At 27.2% G+C, this 25934-nt stretch overlaps 2 protein-coding genes across 3 annotated transcripts in view; one reads left to right on the plus strand and one right to left on the minus strand.

The window, feature by feature from the left end:
* Nucleotides 1-4915: 4915 nt before the first annotated feature.
* LOC113557395 (heterogeneous nuclear ribonucleoprotein L-like) lies at nt 4916-18473 on the plus strand. 2 transcript variants are annotated; one of them, XM_026962888.1, is made up of 17 exons: nt 4916-5261; nt 6031-6125; nt 10452-10519; nt 10834-10900; nt 11287-11375; nt 11483-11573; nt 12178-12244; nt 12555-12605; nt 13128-13181; nt 13577-13630; nt 13814-13868; nt 14252-14372; nt 14434-14552; nt 14989-15115; nt 15847-15958; nt 16019-16123; nt 18057-18473. In XM_026962888.1, the coding sequence occupies exons 2-17, from the start codon at nt 6069-6071 to the stop codon at nt 18341-18343; spliced, it is 1524 nt and encodes a 507-aa protein (XP_026818689.1). In that variant the 5' UTR covers nt 4916-5261; nt 6031-6068; the 3' UTR covers nt 18344-18473. The 2 variants fall into 2 exon arrangements, with proteins under 2 accessions (XP_026818689.1, XP_026818688.1); XM_026962887.1 differs by having other exon boundaries at nt 4916-5257.
* A 2799-nt stretch (nt 18474-21272) lies between these two features.
* Nucleotides 21273-25934, minus strand: part of LOC113557326 — a 30147-nt gene continuing 25485 nt past the window's right edge. Inside the window, exons 12-15 of the mRNA XM_026962787.1 lie at nt 25373-25481; nt 25045-25235; nt 23516-23740; nt 21273-21655 (exon numbers count right to left, since the gene is read on the minus strand). Of these exons, the coding sequence (XP_026818588.1) occupies nt 21273-21655; nt 23516-23740; nt 25045-25235; nt 25373-25481 (908 nt within the window). The remainder of the gene's footprint in view (nt 21656-23515; nt 23741-25044; nt 25236-25372; nt 25482-25934) is intronic.

Consider the following 25934-nt stretch of genomic DNA (forward strand, 5'->3'; position numbering starts at 1 on the left):
TTTCATTCGTTCATTTTCTAAAAGGCTAAAATGAAAATTACACAAATCTAAATTTTTGAATTTCACATTTATTTTTAGTCGAACTTACCATTCATTCATTGTTCTTTTTATTTCATTTTTTTTTTTTTTTAGTGTAATATGCGATTAACTTTTATTTTTCACGTTTGAAAAGTTAAAAAATTGTTTAACTAATATTTTATCTTTTTCACTTGACTCAATTTTTTCTTTAAATTTTTAATTTATAGTTAAACATGAATTTTTGACGTCATATTGAATATAGTCTATACGCAGTCCGCGTCATAATAGTACTATTATAACACTAAACTAGATATTTTCATGATGTACAATTGTATTTACTGACTGAAAATAAATAGGTTCTTAATGTTAAATTAAAACGAATAGAAAAGTATTGGCTATTGATACTGTCATAGAGAATTTTGTTTATTTATAGGCATTGTATAGGTACAACTTCATTCATTTATCTGTAGAAAGAACATAATATTTTCTTGTTTCATGTTAAATATTAAAAAATAGTATGCACATGTGACGTCTAATGTCTACGTTATTTAAACATGGTAAAAGCCTAAATACTATGCAAGCTCCTTCGAGGACAGTGCTTAGTTCAGACGGAGCATGGTCAATCTGGGACAGCGACAGTGACGTATCACACAAAGCGGCTAGTATAAAATCAATTCATTCAGATCGAGATGATGTGAAAGATAAATTACTTGTTTTACCGAAAATAATACCCACCGAACTTTACAATGACCCCATCAAGTACAATAAAAGTATATTATGGTCATTTAAAGCTAGTAAATACGTGCCTAGACATCGAAGGGGGGACTTGAACAAAGACTCCACCACTTCAGCAACAGTATTTCAATTACTGAAGGACAAAAACTCCGAATCTAAAGTCTGTAGAGACGAAAAGGAAGATAAACTAACGACTAATAAAATACATAATCATAAGAAAACTGATCGTCTGATGGCCGGGCGTGACTTACCTAGGACAAAAAGCCACGTTCAGTCACGTATTATTCCAAAAATTAAACCTGCTGAATCGTATAACAACTCCGTTTCACCGTCAATATCGCAACCATTAACAGTAAAAAACTCTAAACCTAAAGTTCGGAGAGGTGACTTGAACAAAGACTCCACCTCGGCATCAGTATTACAATCATTATCCTCCAAAAGCTTCAATCCTAAAGTTCGTAGTAGTAACACTAACAAGTATCACGCATGCTGTGTAAGTAATGATGTAAAAAAACAACACAGTGCTTTTTCAGATGACGATGTAAAAAATCATGGCGTGAACATTGAAAGAAGAGTTGAGAAGAACCATAATCATTACAATAGCAACCGATCAAAACTGGCTAAACTGACCATGGAGAGATATAGTTTTCTGAACAAAAAAACAAAGAAAAAACAAATCATTAATGTTTATACGAACAACATAAACAAAGTCAGAAAACTGGCGCCTTTTGTTAGAAAATCGTCGTCATTCATAAATCGACAGGCAAAAGAAAAGGAAACGGACCGAATCAATTTTATCTTAATGCAAAAATTGTTACACGTGAAAGCATCAGTTTCAACTTTTCACTAATTTAAAAGTTAGGAATTTAGAAACATTATTTACTGTGAACGTTAGAAAGATGGAATGCAAAAATTCATTCAAAATTCTTAAAACAAAATTATTCGTTGGCTACAAATACAAGAATAAAATATAGTTATTTAATAGGTTTACAGAATTGCATTGCATTGAAAATTGTATCAATAGATTCTTTATGTTCATAGTTTATTATTTTCAACCTCTGTAGCCTATAGGTTGGAATAGCTATAGAATAGCTCACTCGTGAATTTAGTTTTGGCTCACGAAAATTGAATATTATTTTGTTTATTTAAGTTGGTTGCAGTTTGCGTTACTATTATAATTAGAAAAAAATATGGCATGTATTATGTATATTTTTTTTACAAATAAATTAAAATAAAAAAAAAACCACTCATAAAATAAAAAAATAAAATATTCATGGACACAATTAGAATGATGACATTTATGATATGCAAACATGAATTGCTTTTTCAATTCTAAAAAAAAATTTAACACATAAAGACGAAAACCAACCTTAATGATAATCGATTATACGTCGGCATTTAAGCATTCGTCGAATCTACTGCTGCAGAATTTTGCGTTAATATAAAAAAAAGTGCCCAGAATTAGTAAGTGGAAAATCATAAAATTATTTATTGTAATTGCAGTGTCTTAAGTGTTTGTATTACTTATTTCAACTGAAAAAAAATGAATAAAGGTGGAGATATTAATTAATTTTAATCCCGATTAAGTCTGATAATACAGCATAATATTTTATATATATATATATATATATATATATATGACATATTATATAAGTATTTTATTTTTGCTATGTATGCTTTTTTGTACGAAAATTATTTTTGTTTTTTTTTTATATAATAAATTAATAAAACACGTACATTAAATATTTATAAATTATTATTTATACCTATATACATAGGCGCAAATAGAGGGGTGCTTAGACGGTATTAGCACCCCCAACTTTAAAAATAGCACTCTCAAATACTTTTTTATAATATCACAATCAGTAGCTATTCAACGCTATGCCCGGAAAATGAAGAGCTTAAGCACCCTCAGTTTTTTTTATTGAAATTGCGTCTATGCCTATATAGGTTCATATTATGACATTATGTACAAGCATATGACTAGTTACGGTGGCGGCCAAAGACACCGGACGAGCTGGGCTGTTTGTGCCGTTTGAAAAGTGCATTTGAAGGTGCACAAAAAATTGTAAAAACTTATGATTCTTCTATAAAATTAATTTTTTTTTTTTTTAATAATAACAGTGTGTAATAATAATACATTCATCTACAATAATAAATTGTGTAAAACAATAAAAATGTTATACAAACCATATTTTTAAATGCTTTTTAAAAATTTGCCGGGGTCACCACAATATCTTGGGCCGGCACTGGCTATATAGTTATGAATTCAATCATTCCAGACGCGTTATAGTTGACAACGGTGTGCCAGCGGTAGGTAAATAGTGATGGATCACGCAACGCAGCTCTATGGAATCCTGGTTGTTACGGACAGAAAAACGACCATATACTACGGCAAGTGCGGACACCGGTGATGACACGCGGTGGTATGGGATCCTGGTAGTTTCGGACGCGAAAAAAAACCAACTCGGTCAACGCAACCATAAAATATAGTTGAACATTTTGAATCATATCACTACACTATATACTACCACACACTACTATATTACTATATGGTATATGTGTTATATATCGTATTAGTATATTACTATGCACGTACGCAGTGATAGTGTGGCGGGCGTGCGGCGGGGATGTTCGATGCGAATGCGAAATGTCAGATGGAACGTTCAAATTAACCAAATAATAATAATTATTATTATGATTTCCCGAATAATACGAGAATTTATAGTGAATATTAAATAATATATTGTATTATACTATAATGTTAATTTAGTAAAACGGTTATAATAATATGCCGTTAAATAGTACAAAAGATATATTAGTTAACTATGTTTATTAATTCATATTGGTTTAATACAACTTGAAGAATACAAGTCATAAGATAACTATACTATTTGTGATTTAGACATCAATATATAATACTACTATTGTCTTTAGTCTATTAGTAATATTGTTTTATTTTATAAAAACAGTTTTTCTCATTGGTGTAAAGAAAAAATGTCCAATTTCAGGGTAAAATAAATTTTATTAAGAATAATGTACACAATACACATTTGTGCCACTGAACTAAATTTACATATATTTTATTAATTTAATAAGTAAAAACATAAAACGATGGTATAGCCGTCGTATAGGTAACCTTTGTACTTTTGCAGAATTAATAGATTTAAAACATCTAAAAATAAGTGAGCATATTTAATTTATATATTATATAGTGATAAAGGATTTGACAAGGAGACGAGTCACGACTCACGAGTATAATAAAAATATTAAAATAACGTTTACAATGATAAGCCCCGAGTGGTGAAATTCCAAACAGCAACATTCCATTTGAAGTCATAAATATTTTAAATAATAATAAACAATAATGCCTGGTGTATATTTTTTTTTTACTATTTATTGTTTTAACTGTCTGAATAATTAATAAAAATATCGAAAACCGGGCTCTATACAATTCTAGGTAAAATTCTACTCTACAAATTTCACAATAGGTGTTTTTCACGTCAAACCCTTCAGTAAGCCGTATTGTTGGAACTACGAATACATGTTTTTACGGCATATTTTTCTGGGGTGGCACGTCCTATTAATAAAGAACGGACAATTAATACGCAAAAACACAAACATGTAATAAATATTAAGTAACATATTAAATAGAAGTTAGGTATAACCGTATGGGACAAAAAGATTTCTATAGTATACATTTTCCAGTACTTAGAAACCACTCGCATAGAAACTTTGTGGTTTAAACGATCGAATTTAATCTATCCGTGGAAATAATGGATAATATTATAGATTTTATTATCATATTATTAAATTGTATAATTTGTGTATGGTTAAATATACCTTGTTTTTTTTAAACGTAATATCATATTCTCGAACGGTCGATGTCGAACCGATACGTCGTATCGCGATACACTGTAATAAATGTATTCCTCGATAATCTTACAACCGTGCCGGTAACCGATTTATTTTTGGAAAAGTAAATTATTGTTGCTCGTCGGTGTGGTTGAGAATACACTATCATCCCGAAATCAACAATATAGTATGTCAGATAACGACTATTCGAGTACTATTATAGACGCCTTGTTGTTGTTTCCAATAAACAAGAATTAATAAACGGAGGGGATCGCGCCGTCGACTGCCGGTCGTGGTTCAGTGATGTGATTGTTCTTCATACGGATATTCCATACCGTCATACATATACCTATATTTACGTCTCTGTAGTTACAATTTAATTATTTAACAGAAGTTTCCCAACAAAACTTTGTTGTTCGTACGATATTCAATGTCGTCAGTAGTTTGCGTACCTCGCGTGTTTTAGTCGTCTACGCTTCGTTGGAATTGCACTAATAATTTTCGAATTGTTGTCCTTATGGCACTGGTGTAAAATCGTTCCGTTACCAATTACTGGCCGAGAGAGGAAAGTCTTACAATTTGGTATTCACGACGTTCGCGAACTCTTAGTGTCCTAGTCCTATACGGCTATACATCGACTTTACTGGTGGTATGTAAGTTTATTTCATATTAATCACGTAACTTCATAAGTTGAAACTCGGCTGTTGCACTCAAATTAGTTGCTTAGATATTTTTTCTTATGCATACGTCTTACATAATTTAATAAATGCCGTCAAATAGATACTTATTATCATAATATATTACTCATTGTTAATTTGCATAACTATTTAAAACCCATTAACGCCGGAGTTTTTTTTTACAATTTTAACTTAAATTTTGTTAAATACGTACCATAAATTAGACCTTAAATTTAATTGTAAAAAAAAAAAATTTTTTTCATTAATTTTTGAATTATAAGACGTTACCATATGGCAACGCTAGGAGCATATTATTATAATAACTTATTTTATGAAAATACAGTAGATTAATCTTATAATTTTTTCATATATTTATTTTCCGTTATATAGCATGAATAAGTATAATATTATATTTAACTATATTTGCTATTTTTTTGTACAAGATACTATTGTAATATAATATTGAATATAAAGTATAAAAAAAAATTGTTATGGACAACTTAATTTTGTTAGTTTCACTATAGTAAAAATTTAATGCAACAATTACAAATATTTCAATTGAGTTTTATAAAGTCTTATACTATAGTATCAGATAGTTATTAAAATAACTAAATTCTAATATTTAAGCTAAATATCCTTAATTACAGTAGGTACCTAATAATAACATGAGTAATAATATGACATTTAATTTGTCAACAAAATATCTCCTCTATTTACTAATACTATTTTTAATCTTAACTTTTAGAATTGCCCGGAGGCCGGAATATTATTTGGTTTAGTAAAATGGCAAACAACACTTGGAAATTGTGGATTTCTAGAATCCAACAAGCGGGTACTTGGGTAATATATTTACATATATATTTATTATTTTTAATTTAATTAGTCTTCTTTCAAAAAAATACTAAGTCTCGCTGAAAAAATTTATATGAAGAAATAAAGACTTAGCTATTAATCATTGTTATAAATATTAATAATAATTAATATCATATAATTCAATAACAAAGAAAAATGGGAACAAGAAATCTTTTATTAATTTTTATTTTTAAATATTAATGATGCTAAAATAAGAGCCTTAGCATTAGATTTAATATTTTTGATCCTCAAATTGTTTTATTTTATCAATTTGTTATGGAAAATAGGTTTCTAGAATATCCAGTGATTGATATCATAATAATCTAAAGTCCAATTGGTAATTTTTATGCTCTAGATAATGTTCTTATTGTTATCCTTAAACTTAATAATAAGTCAAATTACTCTAATATTATAATTTTTTGATAAACATCAACTTATATATATTTATTTTTACCACTAATGTTTTTTCTTTATTTTTAAAGGTTTTATCTTATAAACTTACATGTTTACTGTAAACACTTTTTTAAGGTATATTTATTCGTAATTTCTGAAAAAATGGTAATAAAATTGAGACGTGTGAGTTAATGCTTCAAAATTAATTATTTTTATTTTTTATTTTTCATATCTAGTACGCTTTCTGAGTAGCATCTTTTTATTTTAAATTCACTCTTTAAAAAGTTAAAATTAAGAATAAAATTAATTACTTTGAACATAAAAATTATCCATGTATTAGCCTAATTAATACATGTGGGTATACATATTTTGTAGCTAGACTAGGTATGTGTATACAAATCTATAAATAAAAATTGATTATTTACATAATATTTTAGATTAATTATTCAATAAAATAAAATCATTTCATTTCATCATTAGATACTTTAGATACTTAATATACTTAATCATACCTATATACTTTATATTAGTTATTAATACCTAAACGTACCCAAATAATTAAAAATTATAAAACTGTTATTTTCAAGTTAAACAGTTTGTTAAAAATATTAATAGGTATAGTTTTTTCTTAGGTAAGGGCATTATGTTATATTTGTTTATTTTCACCTGTCACTCCATACAAAAAATGTGATAGTGTAGAACAGGGGTGGCCAACTAGTCAATCACAAGATGAATTTGAATCGATCGCGACACCCTTTCGCATTTTCTTAAAGTTTTGAATATTTTTCAGAAAACAATTAAAATATTTATTTTTTGTAAATTTGTACCTATATACATATTTATATATCCCACAAATATAAAAATTATATTTAGAAAAAAGCAATAAATAACTATCAAAAATGAGATTATACACAGTTTTTTTTTTTTGGTCAATCGCGACAACCTAGAAAATCTCAAAGATCGATCACAAGTCAATTAAAGTTGACCACCCCTGATATAGAATGTCTAACAGTGCCAATTATCTTTATCAATATAAGTATTTCAGTAAATAGTTGTCTGGTTATTTTCATAAAAATGAAAATCCAAAAAATATTTAAACTTAATATTTTTTTATGGATATTTGAAGTTTGGATAAAATTAGATATTTAACTAAAGAATAATAGTTTAAATTATTTTATTCTAATTAAAAATATTATTCATGATAGGATTCATAATGTTCTTATATGATTATATATTATATTAAATAAGCAATGAAATTTTCAAAATATTTAGATAAACTGTATGCTATTGCTTATTGATAGTTTATACCATATTGATATTACTATAAATAATAAAATAAATTGCTTAAATAATTATTGATAGAAATATATTTTTATGATAATAGATTGACGTATACCTCCGCTCAGAATCATTTTTCATAGGCAGTGATTCAGTGGCGTGCCCAGGAATTTTTGATGGGAGGGGATATATGTTATAAGAAAAGACCGAATATAACTGCCATTAAAAACACACAAAAATTGTGTATTAAAATTGTATAATTATACAAAATAATGATTGTATAATAAATTGCACTGTAAAAATTAAAGTTTCATATAAAAAACTTTAAATTTTAAATCCGTTTTAGCTGACATGACTTAATAGTAAGATTTAATAGTATTATATCCTTTACTTTTTCAATTATATACATAAATTTATTTTTAGTTTTTTTTCCATTTGGACCAGGAAAATATTTGTTAAAATATCTTCAATTTTTCTAAACATATTCACACTTTTAAGTAGCTCACTATTTGATTCTTCCAAGTTTGTAAGATTAATAGATAACTCAGATAAGTGTTATTTTATGAATACTATAAACCACATTTGACTGTATTATTTTGTACAAGTTGTTTCAGCTTGTCTATACTGATAGGGGTTAACATCGTCTTTTCAATTTTTAATCACAATTAAAAAAAATTCAAAATTATTTACATAGAAAAGTGCAGCATTTAACCATGTTCCCCACCTTGTAGTACAAGGTCATATGCGGAATTTGAGTTTTTAATTTGGGGGGCTATTATAATTTGCATGTATGTACTGGGTGTATGCTCCCTGAGATATATAAAAGTGGAAGAGGATGTATACAAACCACTTTGGGAGGGGGGCTATGTTTGATTTTGAGGGGCTTACTCCCCCCCAAGAGCCCCTCAAATTGTGCTTATTAGTAAAGATATACCTTGCATTTATTTGTTCTCAATGGTACTTTTAGGAAAGCTTTTTTTTCTAAAACTAACAAAATAAGTTACATATACCTTTATTCACATTTTATCTATTAAATTAATTACCATTGTTAAATAATCTATTTATGTAATAATAAATTTAGTTTTGTTAAGTATTTTGTTCATTAAAACACATAAAATTATAAAAGATTGCATTATAAAATTAAATAAGCATAGAATGAGATAATATAAAGTATACATGGACTATATATTTGATTTATCTTAACTGCAAAAATCTTGCAATAGCAATTAAATATTAAATCCAGTCTTTAGTTATAAGTTATTAGACATTAGTCATTAGTAATAGTGAATTTATTATGGTGATCTAAAGATACAAATAAGGAGATTTATAGTTAATGGATCAATAGATTATAAGCAATAACTCATTACTAATAAATTAAAAGTAATTACTTTATAACAACTCTAATATCCAATTATTTGTTTTCTAAAAGTCAGGGGGGGATATAACCTCTAACCTCCCCCCCTTGGGCACGCAATGATAAGGTACATTAAATTCCTACTGTACAGCAGAAGTTACCTACTTCCTCCTTTAATTTGAATTTTATATTAATATTAAGTTTATAATTTTTTTATACTATTTCTTACAGTAATAAATTGTATGTAACTGGCACAAAGTCAGGATTTTTCTATAAAGGGGCTTATATTTGTTGGCTCTTTTATACAAATTATTACTCTTCCTCCTCTTGCATTTCCTTCATCCTAAAATGTTCATAAAAATAATTACATTTTAACAATTTATCAGGATACTTTTTAATTTTTGCAAACAATATATATTTAATTTGTATGATGACTACAACTGTGTATTTGGCTCTCCATTTATTTATATACAAATAATATATAAAGAAAAATCAAACTAAATAGGATTTAAATATTTACGTTTTAAGTTAAACTTAAAGCTTAAACACGTTTTTTTGATAAGAATATTATCTGTGTTAAAGTGTTAGCTTTTTACTGAATTTTAATTTTGAAATTAAAATTTAAAAAAAAAACAATATAGTAACTATAGGTGTTGATATAATTTCCTGATATAAAAACTCTTAATTCAACCATAAAGTTTATTATGATTAATTGTGTTAATTATTATTTACGTTACATGGTTATAACTTAACAAAAAATATCGGTTTCTAATTTTTAATTATATTTTATATTAATTGTCAACTGATAAATTTTGTTGATTCTTATAGTAGAGTTCTAGACAGTAATTAGATAAATTTAAATATATATAAATCATATAAACTTACTCATCTAGATAATATAATTAAAAAATAAATAGAAACTAAAACTATATAAAGGGTTCTGAGGTTTCATGGTAATTACTTCTACCTATGTGCCTGGTAAGTATCTATTATGCTTTAAATTTAATATTTAATTAAAGTTTATGCAATATTAACACTAATATATATATATATATAAATATTACATAATATATATAGACATCTAATTTTTAAATTATTTATTTTATACATCTTATGTTAGTAACAAAAATAAAAAAAGTGTAAACTGTGAATAGTTATGAATGTATTTAGTTTTGGTGGAAAACAAAAAAGAGAACTGAAGACCATTTTAAATATTATATTATATTTATTATTAATATATTTTTTTTTATCTATAATTATGTCAATTACAATATTTATTTAATTTGTAGAACATGTATGATGGTTATAAACCCAAAAGAAATAAAAATCAAGCTCCAGTTAATTATATACATAAAAGGTATGCACTTTTGTTTTTAACATATATTTAGTATTTATATCTAGTATAGGCACTCTCAAATGTTGTGTTAAACTAAAAATATATATTTCACTAAATTATGAATTTCTAAAACTATTTTATTTTTAATCTAGGAAAATTAATATTTTAACTTACACAATAAATATTCTTATTATTATTTGTTTTATTTTAAGCCACATAGTTTTATATTAAACTTTGTTTATTATAAGCACTATTTTGCAATGTTCTACTATATGCATGTTTTGTATTAAACAATTATTCACTAGTATACTGAGTTTTTAATTTTATTTCTCTAGTGTTATTGGTCGTCCAAACCGTGTATTACATTTTAAAATTGAACAGACTACAGTTAAAATCACTACAGTAAGTAGAATAATAAATAGACACAGTGACAGCAAGTTATAAGACTATTTAACTAGAGATACATAGATATTATAACATAGTAGTTGTCATAGTTTAAATTATTAAAGATTTTGGTTTGTTTTACATTTTAAAAAGTCCAAATTAGACATTAGGTAAACAATGTCAAAAATAAAATATTGACAGTTTATTTGTTATTGAAAAAAAGTTATCACTAATAAACCTATCACTTATCAAGTTCTATTTCAAACACATATTTTATGATACCTAAAATTTTATTTTAAAGAGTTAATACAATTCATTAATTTTGTTATTTATTTAAAATGAACCAACATTTGTTAAGAATGGTTCAATAAATGAACAATATAATGACTTTCATCCATTTTTAGCATGTATTGTATTCAATTTTGATCATTTATGGAGAAATACTACGAATTGTTGTATACAGAAAATTTCGACAACTCAGGGCATTTGTTGAATATCCTTTTAATTAATTAATATTTTATTTATAACTTTATCTAATACTAACTATTTAAAGTTTAAAAGATTATATTTATTTTCAATTATTTTCTTAACTATCCATACATTTGGCAAGGAAGAATTTGCAACTAAAGTAATTGATGAATCTAGTTACATTGTTTTAGATAATATAACATTAAAGGCTGATTATGCTAAGGTATGTATTTAAATTTAAAATATTGCCTTCTTTTTATTGTAATTATTTATTAGGTTCAGTTTTATGAAATCCATGGATTTTTTGTACTCGCCAGATGGTTAAGCAAAAAAGAAAGTTCTTGGTACCGGGTCACTTCCCCGTAAGAAATTTCTCCGTCCAATACCTTTTCCCCGTCTGATATCTTTCCTTATTAATATAGTTATATTTATATTATCTTATAAGAATAATGATTATAACTTAGTCATATTAACTATAACGTGATTAATTTGTCAGTTGAAACAATTATAGATTTATTTATTACCTATATAATAACAAATAGTTGATCACTTATTATATTCAAACAACTTGATGTAATACAAATACATCATATTCATTATTATAATAATAGTTATTGTAAATGTTTATATTAATCTCAATAAACACATATTCTAAAATATAATTATCCACATTTGATTAGATTTAATTAGTTTATTTAGTGCTTACTGTGTTACGTAATTGTGTTATATTTGAAGTCCACATTGGCTTTTTATCTATAAAAATATGTAATTTATGAAAAATTATATATAAATATATTCTTATATTAATTGATGTATATTGATTCTAGCCTTCCAGTGTAATCGTAACAAAAAATAGTGAATTAACTTGGGATTACACAAAGTCACCCTTATTAGGTATGTTTATTTGTAATATTATATAACGATGATACATAAAATAGTTTCAATACTTACTGTTTTGTATTTATTTACATATAATATTTATTACATTATTTGTTTATTATTTTTATATTTAAATAAGCATCAATGAAGTTAAATAATACATATTGTATTTTTATTCATTGTGAGTATTTAATATTTAAAACCTTAGTTAATGGTAATTATACAATTTAGGTTCTTAAACTATGTATTGAAATAATTGATCTTTAAATATTCTCCGTTATACTATTAAAATTAATTTATATTTTACTGCTTGTATGCCACTTAGAATATGTTAATGGTTTACCTACACTGAAATCTATTGCTGCTGTTTTAAAAGGTAACTATTAATGTAACTCATTTTATTATTACCTACTTTTATTTAATCATCTTATTTAGAAAACTATTAGTGTGAATATCATATAGATCATAGGATATGCTATGTATCAAGTGCATGCTAGATAGGTGTGGGAAAGATAAAGAATTGTAACTTTGGTATTTTTTTTTTATTTTTTTTCTCATCAGTAAAAATTATATATCTGTATTGTCAAAAGAAAGTTGAAAATTAAAAAATAATAAAACAGAAAGAAACTTGTATCAATAGAATGTATTATATTTTTATTTGGGTGCCTAGAAATAGCTATGTTTGATACAAAATGTGTTTATCTACAGGTAAATGCTAGAATATAAATTTTTTTAGAATGAGGGCCTGCAAACAGTCAAAAATACATAAACACCACTCTCATTCAAAAAGTCTTAGCACCGCATTGCGATTTATAATGATGATTTTTAAATTTATAAACGTGTTGATTATTTAAATTTAATTCCGTAAAGATTTATTCCAAATTTTTTTGTATTTTAGATTCACCTCGAGGAAAAAATAATAGAAACTTGACAGAACACGACAATAATTGGGGTCAGTTTTTCATTTAATTAAGATTCAGTGAAGTTTCAATAGTTTGAAGTAGAAATAAAATATATGTATTATTTTTAAATTTACTTTAATATCCGCTTTAAATGGTACACTATATTTATATATTATTGAATCAATTATATTTTTTCGTATATCCTATAGAAATTCCATCAGATTAATTGCTTTTGTAATTCAGGTTACATATTATGTTACCGGAATTGTCAAAATTTTCGAAGTCTATCTAATACACACACATATATATTTATTTATATATATAGTATCTATATAACTATAAACTTTTTTTCGAGCTATTGATGTTTATAACTATTTTGATGTATTTATAGAATAATACTATGTGTTTTTTTTTTAAATTAATCTAATACAATTTAATATTTCAGAACTGGTCGAAAACTATGATTTTATTAGTCCTGCTGATAAATCTATTGCTCCAGGTAAGTTTTTTTTACAAATTATGATTTTTACCATTGACAAAATCACTTTACGCATTTTTTTTATACTTTATTGTCTTGATGATATGTTATTTTGCCGATTATATTGTATTATTTATATTACTGTGTAAATTAATGTAATATTAAATAAATTTTTGTTATAATATGTATTTGTTTTTTTTTCAGTAACAAGTAGTACGAAACAGGTCATTAAAACCGCAAATAGTAAAACTCGTAAAACGTATGTATATTACATAATTATATGTTGTTCGATCACCGATTTGTGTATGTGTGGATCAATATTATACCTATTGCAAACTGCAGTGAGATTTGTATGGTAAATGATCTATAGATCGTGGCTATAGAGACCTGCCCCCCTCTTTTTGATAGTTATATTATGTATGTAACGCCTAAAATTAAATCATTAATATTATGTTTACAAGATGATATGATATGAATATAATTATATAAAAAAATTCCCCTCCCCTCCCCCCCAAAAAAAAAAAAATTCTAGATTAGTTACTGGTTATCAATAATGATTGTATATGCCTGTGTTTGAGTATTCGTCTGTTTAATATATATTAGCGTGATTAATATGTGTTTAGATAACTAATTTTTTTTCAGACTTTTGACCATTTCAACTTCCAAAGATTTTTCTATTCTTTCTGTTCGTGGTCTCGACCCGACTAAAAGCAATTGTAATCGACTTTTCAGACTATTTTCTATGTACGCCACGGTGGCTAAAGTACGGTTTTTAATTTTTTTTTTTTTCATCACATTAAAATTATTATTGTTATTTATTTTAGATTAATTATTTATCTGAATTAAAGTCTGCCGAAATTCAGATCAGTAAATGCAATGATATCAATGTGTTTGCTCATATTCAACATCATTATCTTTCACACGGATTAAATTTATCATTCCAGTAAGGTATATTTTATTCAAATATTGATCAGCGATTACTTATGTAACACCACTTATGTTATGTGTTTACCAATTTTGTTTATTGTTTACTGATTATTGTGACATAGTCAATGAGGGTGGAAGAAGGGTTAGGGGACGGTGTCTGTGATGTATGCTATTTAGTATTTTACGAATAATTAAATATTAAATACATGTCAGTGAGTGTTACATAAGCCGTAAACCGACAAAAATTAAACAATATAATTTTATCATCAAGTACCTATTAGATGCTATATTTTATTGTTAACCCTTTAAGTTTATCCTTCCCTTTCCCTATACATGACTCGATAGATAAAAAATTTGGCTCCTCCCTCCAAACAAAAATCTTGGCTACGCCATTAAAATACGCTAGTTAAATAGTTAAAAGTTTTTAGTGTGGTGATTTGTATTGTTTTTAGGTATTTAAAAGGTGAACGAATATTAAAAACTCGCCCTGTCGATCAATTCATTTTGCCCGATGGATCACCATCTTATGTAGTCTATGATCGAAAAATGACACCACATGTATTATGTTCACCATCTAGAGTACGTATAAAACAATAAATAGTAAATAACAAAATGTCGAATCTAAATATTTAATATATTGATTCAATTAATTACTTAAAGTATTTTTCTGTCATTATGACTTAACGACATCTATTCTAATTCACTTTACCTAAAGATATTTAAATCGAAGATTATTAAAAAAATATATATTAGATATATTTTTCTACTTGAAGTATGAAACACTTAATCTAAATTATATTTATGTAGATTAAAAATAATAAAAATTTATATTTTTTAATAATTGTAAAAATGATTACTAGAGTTTTCGTTTTTTTAAAATATATTACACGTAGGTGGTTATTTAACTAAAAATGGAGGAATGTAGGTAATCGCTTTATTGTACAATAGGTGTTGAATATACCAGGTCCTTGAAGAGTAAATCAATGAATGTAATGTATGTGTTGAATTTTAATCTCATAATAAATTATTGCATATAAAAAACGGTTGTAATTAATGGCTGTCTGCAGTCTATATTGTATTAATTATAATATTTGATATTAAAGTAATTTATTTTAGTATTATTAAATATTAATAAATATATTTTGTTGAAAATCATAGTAATTCGTTTTTGAATTTGATATATTTTTTTCATCGATTTTCGAATAAAAATATGTATAAATGTGTATTGATAAACATATATTGCTAGTATGTATAGTAAATGTACATCGTCTAATTATTACTAATTAAAAACTGTTCGATTTGTATTATAGGTGCTAAAGTTTGAAGGCGCTCCGCCCAGTATGACTGAAGTGAAACTTATTACCCTATTAAAACGAACAATTAAAGTAGAGAATTTCAAGGTGAAAGTGAAAACACCTAAAGGTATTTCTATTGCTGCTGCTCGTATGAATAGATTGTTTTATTTTGTTATCTTGTTCTTAGATCCTAAAAAGTGTTCGACGATTAGCGGTGAAATTTGGTTTTCTACTGCAAGTGAAGCTATTGAAGTCGTAATGGAAATTAATTATGCCATTTTTTGGAATAAAGGTATGTGTACACTTTTGTATCTTTTTTTCTTGTGTGATATTTTGTTAAATGAAAAATCGAATGTTAACTTGAAAAAACGATTTGCAAAATAATTATAATAAGTATTTTATATATATCGATACATCGTGCGTTACAATAAAATAGTAAATTTACTTTTCACATACATGATTGTAAAATATATATAGATATAAATGTACTGTTAATAAGAGCCGATGATTAATCTTCCAATTCGTGCTGAAAATGTTGAACAATACAGTACAATTATATTTTATATTTTATTTGTTACTAGTTATATTTATATAATATATATCATTAACAGTTGGTATTTTTAATATTAATATTTCTTATCTTCAAAATGTCTTAAGAATTAACATTTAATTAGGGAATATCAACGTGTAAATGGCAAATGTAATGTTGTATATTAAAACCTCTGTAGATAATATTAAAACCTTAAGCCGTTAAATACACGAATAAAAAAATTATGGCAAATACTCGTATAGTTTTTAAGAACATTTACATACAAATCATGTTACAAAAATATTGAAATATAATACTTTTTTTTTACTAATTAGTAATTTGTATATAATAATAAGATAAGTTATTATAACTAAATAAATACTTAATGTCATCGTTTTAATATTAAACAAAATATGTTTTTAATCGTTTATCAATAAAAATGTATCCAATTTGCCTTAATTTAGTACGTTTTGTCTATTGCAATTATATTTCAGTTTAGAAAACGTGATTTTACATGTTATCAATGGGTGTACGATAAAGTTAAAATTAATCTGTGGCAAACTATGCAAATTTTACAGGCACATGACTGTTTTTTTTTGTCTGTGCTTCGTGTCTTCTTTGGAATCGGATTTAATATTTATATTTACTTACCTTTAATTAGCATCGTTGTTATCGATGTAATTAATAGGTTTCGTCTTTAATAATTTTCCAGCAAAATCTAAACTGTCATCAGTCAATATTCCAATTGTAATATCATTTATATCAGCATATTTTTTTTTATTTTTTTTTTGATCTAGTCTAGGTATGTTATGACTATAATGTTTTGAAAATAAAAATAATCATAATATTTGATATATTTAAAACCAAAAAATCTGAGGCTGACTATGATCCGAATATCTCTGTTTAAGACTATTAATTCAATCGGTCATAGATAACGTTATACACGTCTAAATTTTATGTTTTTTCACTGGGTGATCTACAATTTTTTCTTATCATTATTTCTTTTTAAAAACTACTGTAAAAAGTTCTTAAGTATACAGTAGTCTAATACACGACTTTGAAGTAATTCATTAGCCTAACCAACAAACTGTTTTTATATACGTTATAAAGTTATAAATTTATAATATGAGTGGTTTTTAATAGTATCGATTGTATGTCTTACCATATTGAGCATATTGTATACTCTAAGAATCACTCGGTCATTTATAAGTATAATAATAATGATTGATGAAGTTGTAGATGCAACCATTCGTAGATTAGTTTGATGAATCAATCATATTTTATAAATGCATTTAAATATGATATACCCAATATAAGCTTTAAATATTACATCTGATAATCTAAAATAAATTTATCTGCAACAAAAATCGCATTTAAAGTTTGAATAATATAGTCGTCTTTAGGATTATTATTATGATTTAATGATTATATACTTATCTTTCGCTCATCGTCGTATTGTTTCATCAATCATTGAAAAACATTTAAACTTGTTGTCTCCTATGTCTCAAATGCCGAATGGCCGTACTCAAATTGAAATATACTCATTGGGAACTTTTAGTTTGAAATTAAATTCCTGTGTGTTGTTTAATATTATCAACACATTTAGATATAAATATTGTTTTGTACAAATATATTATGTTTAGTGCGTTCCCTATTTTTTATATTTTTATTTCTTAAGGTATTATTATTATTTTAGATAGAAACACGAAGGAATATGTGTTGAAACTATCATTTATTTCTGAAGTAATGCCAATACTCAAAGCTGCTATGCTCAAAAATGAAAATAATAATAAAGCGATTAAAATAGAAGTTGGTAAAGCGATCAAAACAGAAGATGATAAAAAAATCAAAACAGAAGATAATAAAACAATCGAAATAGTAGATAATAAAATAATTAAAACAGAAACTATTAAAGCGATCGAAACAGAAGACAAATCGATCAAAACCGAATGTAATATAGTTATTAAAACAGAAGCTATTTAATTGTAAATTTCGTATTTGTATTACATACGTTGTGATTTTGCATAGCATCTATTTAAAAAAAATGTGTAAAACATGTCTTAATTATAACCGTTATATATTATGGTCGTTAATCAATAATGACAAAAATAATGACTAGAAAGTAGATAATTTATATTTATTAACATTATTAATTTATCACGAGAATTTTGTTAAAGAGGTATTTAACTTTTTTTTTCTAAATTATATGGTATTAATAATTATTTTTTTAAACATTACTTATATGTATTGGTATGTATATATATATATTTATAAATATAATGTTTATACATTATACTAATTTATATTACATTTTTAATATTAATGGCTACAGAAATAATAACAGTTATACAAAATAAATATATTAAATAATAACAACTTTTGTTACATTGTTAACTATTTTCTCATTATAATCATAGGTTTAAAGAACGAAATATTGTACAAATGTTGATATTTTCATCAAGATTGAACATTATTTTTTTTTTTTAAATATCTCATCAATATGAAATGCAAAACATTTGTGGGTATTATCATTATTTGGACACGGAAAAAAATTATTGTTTTTCGTAATTATATCTATGTATACGTACATGTATGTAATGTAAATCGCATGTGACCGAGGAGATACCTTGCAAAACGTGTGTTATTATTATATTAATGTAATATTTTTGCGGTCAAAATGTTCCGAAATATTGTAAATGTCATGAATTTATCAAAAATAACAATATCAGTAGCAGTCGGTATAATAAGTAGGTATAATTTGTATACATTTTAATATTTTTTAGAACAATTATGTATAATACAGGTACCTATACCATTTTGTCATAAGGTGGGTGGGAATAGAGAACGATAAAATTACTAAAAACGTATTCATTATAGCTTTACATTGGTAACCGACCATTATTTTATCACAACCCTCGAAAAATATATTTGTTAGTTAATCACGACTTCATAATTGGGGAGGATTTTAACTAGGTTCATATTAGATAAAATCTGCCAAAGGAACGAGACGGAATTTTTTTCCTAGTGAAAATGCCATTAAAGAAGACGTCATGACACGAAATTGAGTCTTTGCGAGAAGCAAATATGTGACACACAGATTTTATTACTCCGTTAGTGGTCTGTAACGATACTATCATCGCAGTTGTCTCATGTCCCTAGCAATCCGAGTCCTAAGATCGGGTCTACGAATAACATTAGTCTACGATTATTGTGCGCGTGTAATTATTGTTAATCGGTTAACATTATGTTTTGATTTTGATTTCGTATAATTATCACAGACGAGTGGTCGCTCGAGTAACCTCTGATACTATGTGCATTGGTACCTACTAGTGTAATATTGTGTAATAACAGAATTATGCAAAATCCGAGTGGTATAATTCTGGCGCGGATCCAGAGAGGAGCTAATAAGGGGCTTTGCCTCTTGGGAAGTATATTATACATTATCAAGTAGGTAATTATTTATGTAATGAAAACAGTTGATACGTCTTAAAATATAAATCAAATTGTTAATACTTATTGTTATCAAATCGTTTATAACATAATATATTATATTGTAAAAATATAATCGTGTTTTTTTTTTGAAAAATATATATAGCCAACCCGTTTCTGATATCTAGATTCGCGCACGGTTTGCTGGTATTACACTAATACCTATTACGTTTTGATAACTAAATTGTGTAGACTCGTATTTTTCACGAACGGTCTCTATACTATGCATATTTATAAGATTGGTCGATCCATATTTTTAAGAGAACGTTTTACACTCAAATGTTGTCTCTGTCTTACTAACGTAGATACATTCTAGCAAATTTACGTTCAGCAGAACATATTTTGTGATATTAGTTTTAATATTTGAATAAATTTACCTATTATTGAATTTAAAGGTAAGAATATTATCTCGACAATTTCATATGCTTTAATTAATATTATCGTTTTAAAGTGAGTTATAGTTGTGTAAAATACTACAACTTTAAAATATTCTTAACTCACTTTAGAATGATAATATCAATAAAAGCATATGACGTTGTCTAGATAGTATTATTATCTTTGAATTTGATAATAGGTAAATTTACTCTTATATTAAAGCTAACATCATCAAATGTGTTCTGTTGAACGCAAATTTTCTATGATGTACGTTAGTAATACGGAGAGAACATACGCCATATGCGGGTATGTCCTCTTAATTGTTATCAATACACGACTACTCTACGTAAATATACCTATAGAGAACGTACACGCATGTGTTGTTACACTCTTACTAATACACAACATACCACCAAAACTTGTGTTCAGTAGAGTCCCGATTTTGTGTTATTGAGTTAAATATTAGAGTAATTTGACATGTCCCCAAACTTAAAGGTTAGGAGGACATCAATCTGTGTTAATCTGTGTTGTAAATTAAAAAATTCATATAATTTACTTGAAAATTAAAATATTGTAATATTTTTACTCTCAAGTTTTATTATAGGTCAATTTCATCTAATATTATATCTAACAACACAAAATTAAAATTGCTGAACCCAAATTCGTTATATCGTCCGCATGTAAGACAAACACAATACGATGCGGTCAAACAGTCGAAAAATATCGTGTCAAAATCTAATATTTTAGTCAAATCAATAGGGCGTCTGTGCGTACGACGGGTGACGACTCTACCGATTCGATAAATATCGATAATATAACAAGGCATTGGTTACCAGTCGATGAATTTCAAATCGCTTTTTAGCGGCGTCGTCCAACGCAGCTCGCATATTACAGAATATTATTGTATTATCCGTACTGCGATGGACGTCTGGCCGTATTTAAAACTATCCGGCAAGTGCCGTTCGAATCGCAAACGTCCGGCGCGAGGTTCACTTTCGCTGCAGTTACAGTTTGATAAAAAAAAATAATAATAAATTAAATTAAAATGCTAAAAGCTTTTGGCGTGAGTGTGGGCGAGCGGCGGATTGCAGTCGACGCCGTGGCCGCGGCGACCGTCGGGCCGGAACGCAGGTGGAGCCGGTGGACGGTGTTTGTTGTGCGCGCCATCCGCAGCGCCCTTGATCGTGAATGTGACGAAGTACCGCCTGTTCTTGTCCAGCTTGTCGGTGGGCAAGTCGATGGCTTGGGCGCAAGGCCCGTTGCCCAGCTGCAGCGTAATCGGTCTGGACGGGTCCACGTTGCGCAGGCACCGCGTGGTGGCCCCGCCGGATGTGTCCTGGCCCGCCCGGATGTCTGGCAGGAAGCGGTGGCGACGGCCGTCGTCCGTCGGCGGTTTCGGCATGCTATGGTGGTCCAACCGGAATTTCGGTACTGAAATATATGCGAATGACGACGTAATGTTATTTAAATGCGATAAATAACGAGCTATACACGCTATTGAGGGTAGGTCATCGATGCTCGCGGTAGCCAATATAAAATAACAGGGCTTCACTTTTGAAAAAATAATACATTATCGACTATTGTTCTTGCAGATATCAGCGCCAGTAGAAAAGATAGTGGTGCCCAGAGATCATTTTTTCCTCGGCCCAAGAATATACTAATTTTTAAGACTTCCTTTTTAACAATTTACTGTTGACCTGTCTAACGCTAACAACATATGCCACGTCAACAGTGAATCGTATAGTGTATACCATTGATTATGAATACTATAGTATTTATAATTAATGTGAATACTAATATTATGATAAATAATGGCCGTTCTTACAATGGGCCCTAAGATTTGTTTGACTATTCCACAAATCAATTACATAATTGGTAATCGATTTAAAATTATAATTTTGAATTAAAAAACATATTATGCATTTTATAAATATTATATAATCTAATAAGATATAAAAATATGTCGGCATACAAAAATTGAAATTTCAAAACAAAATAAACAATATAATAACAAATGAGTGTATTATAATGATTATTTACTGGATTTGGTTGTGGCGAGATGCCAAAGAGCTAATTGAAATCTAACGAATCTGAAATGTCTTTGTTCAATCGATAAAGTAACTAAAATGGTAGTTTATATTGCGATAGTTTTTACTTGAACTAATTTAAAACTTAAACAATTAGTGTGAAAATATAGTGCTTTAAAAATGAGTAATTTTGGTGGACTAAAAATTGTTGCTGAACAATTATTTCAGCGTTTAAATATAAGTCATGTTTAACACGTGAAGTCACACCATCTGACGAGCTGTATCTAAAAATTAAAATACATGCATGATATTTACTTTATACTGTGTAAGGATTATACACATACATTAAACATTTTGAAATTATCAAATGAGTATCATGTTTTCTGCAAGTTATTTTTTTTTTTTAAATTTAATATTCCCTGTAGCGCAAAGCCTTCAATATTACGATGACCTGTGCGACTACTCCTTCCACAGTTCCACCCTACCATTCCACTGGCGATATCGAAGAAACTCTTTTCATCTTATACTAGATAAGTACCTATTTAGGAAAAAAATTTAATTGGGTCCGTCGGGGTGGCGTGAAATAACAATAATAAATATAAGTAAATTACGAATTAAGTTATAATTTATAACATATATATATAATCAAATAAATTTTAGTAGATAACAACATTTCAGGAGTGAAGTTTGATATCAGTCCCTAACATGACAAAACATCTGTGTATTTTTTAAATCAAATCGAGATTCCTTAAGCCAACCTAGTCAGGTATTCATTTAAGTGTTTTGTTTAAAGTTTAATTATTAATATAAAAACTACAAACGGAAACACATAAGTTTTATTACTCACACCAACTTTACACGCTATGTTCACGATTCCAAAATCTGATAAAGTTTGTGATGGAAATGTGATGTGTGAACTAATACACCCACAGGTACTTATTTTAGAATGATATCGTTGCATGGAAGTATTAAGTATATATGTATTATTGTGTTTTACCTGTCATTATTATTTATTTATGTCTCGTGTGTAAATTTATGTTCACTCGTTAAAATATGTCTCGAGTGGATGGTCGACGGTAAAACTACAAAATTATAACATCAACTCGCCCTTTAAACGGTAACGCAATAAAACGGTCGACCTTCGAAATTGCCTTTCCGTGCATTATTCATGTCATTTATCATGTCGTACGTGATTGTACGTTATTAAATTAATATTATTATTATACTTAAAACGCGCGCGTGCAAGTGATAGCGTCATACTCACTATATGCGGCACAAGGTACACCAGTGTATGCGTGAGTGGCGTGAAAACACCTGTTTGTAGTCCGGATGCACGATAGACAATCGTTTGGGTTCTCCAACACTGTTTTTCCGGCGTCGATCCGTCGCAAAGCTCCAGCTAGTTTTTCCACTTCATCGATTGATTGTACCCTGGGGACCGTGGTTTTGTCGTCGGCCAATGATTGTTTTTGTAATACCAGCAGTTGATCTACAAAATAATGTATATGATAAAAAATCAAGCGTAGTTGTTAGTTATACATTATAATATAATGCAGATTAATGCATTAATATGTCATGATATATCTAAGGTATAAAGTGCATTGTACATAATAAATAATGCATAATATATTAATAAGTTATCATTACTCAATAGCTGATAATAAATATAACTTTACTATCTAAATTTGTAATAAAAAATCGCCATTACTATAAAATACATTTCTGTACATAATAATATAAGTGTTAAAAATGTGTGTTTGGTAAGCTGTACACTAAGTTAACTAGATGAATTTAATTCACCACAATAACTTTATAATTTAACTTTAAAAAAAATCATATAATAATACAGAAACATTTTTCGATATTTCATCATATTATTTCTTATCAATCCCTTAAATTTTGCAATGCACAATTTGCGTTTTGCATTTATATAAAAATGTATGCGTCTGAAAGTATTTATATTTTAGAACTATATATTATTTATTTTAAAATGTATGATTATAATTATTAAAAAGGGTATAAATCCAATATTATAACTTACAAGATGCTGTGGTATGTATGCATCTCCATACAATATTTTCAAAGATTTACAGATTTAAAATTAAGTTAATTATAAAAAGAGCATAAATAATTGTAAGTAATTATAATTATTTATTATTATTATATACGTTATTGTTTATATTTCTTATGCGTAGGCACATATGTGAATTTCGTAAGCTGTAAATATAAGTATTCAATTATAGCACTGTATATATGCGCTATGAGTGATATTGTATATTGCATTTTGCAATAACCTAGGTAACTATATGAGTACATAAGGTATGACTGTATGAGTGCATGACATGAAACACATTTAACCACGATACGATTCTCAGATACATAGTGCTTTCTAACAATAATTACAATATAACTGTACTTATAATATCAAAAATTACATAGATATAAGCACTTATGTAGTTATATACGTGTATAAATCGTTCTGATGTCAATATTATTAACATTGGACTATAACAGAAAGCTAACTTTTGCATGAAACGCTTAAAATGTTTACGTTCACTCAAATATGCTTACACAACTCAATAGACACGCAACACACGCATATTGTGTTCAAAACGATTGTGTACTAGGCACTATGTTACATGTAGTGTAACTAAAAACGTATAATAATATTATTGGTAACGTGGAACATTTCAGGGTGATTCATATACTTAATAATAAAACGGTTATTATGAGTTGTATTTTTTTATTTTTTTTAATGCATCATAGTAATATTTGTGCAACGATTAGACTTACCGTATAAATATTTTTCGAAACGTTTAAACGAAAAAGGTCCGTCATATCTTTTCAATCCAGTAAATAGTCCTGTACTACCATACTCTTCAACCAGCCGTTTAACCAATACTCGTTCGTCGGATTTTCCCGCTCTGATTTGTAACCGTTTTAATTCAGACAGTTGATAAAAAATCAACCGTTCCAAATTATACCTAAGTGAAAATATAGTGTGTATAAGAGATTTTATCGCAGCATTTTACTTCTTTAGATTATTTTTAAATAGTACCTATTTAGATTCAAAATTAATTTTAAATTTTTTGTTTTTACATATTTTTTAAGTTCAACTTACTTTCTACTACTCAATTGGACAGCTTTTGTTACAGACATAGTGTTTAGATCGGAAGTAGGCGCTAAACTACAGTAGTTATTCAAACGAGGAATTCGGCTTTTCATTTTTTCTAAAACGGAACATAATCATCATTCATTAGCATACAATAATATAAATTATGTTTATAATTATTGAAATTATTACAGACTACAGTGTAACCTATATCTTATAAAGTACAAAGAGACAGTGTAGTGTAGTATGCGCACGTAATGACATTGGTTTATATATTTTTATATTATTCCGTATTTTACTGTATCAATAGTGGCAATAGATCGATAGATAGAAATTTAGTTGTAACTAATTTAATGATGAGATTTTAGATTAATACAAGGATTGAGCAATGACAGATATCCGTTAAAACTTAAAAAACGTTATTACTATTGTGAGAAACGTACACCAACGAAGATGTTGCTGTATAAATTATAAATATTGTATAAGAACACAATATATATTATAAAAAATAAAAAACCAAAAAAGTAATTTGGTATAATATTATAACAGGTTTCGAATGTACCTATAGTTA

Source organism: Rhopalosiphum maidis, chromosome 3 (genome assembly GCF_003676215.2).
Source record: "Rhopalosiphum maidis isolate BTI-1 chromosome 3, ASM367621v3, whole genome shotgun sequence".
Classification (NCBI taxonomy): domain Eukaryota; kingdom Metazoa; phylum Arthropoda; class Insecta; order Hemiptera; family Aphididae; genus Rhopalosiphum; species Rhopalosiphum maidis.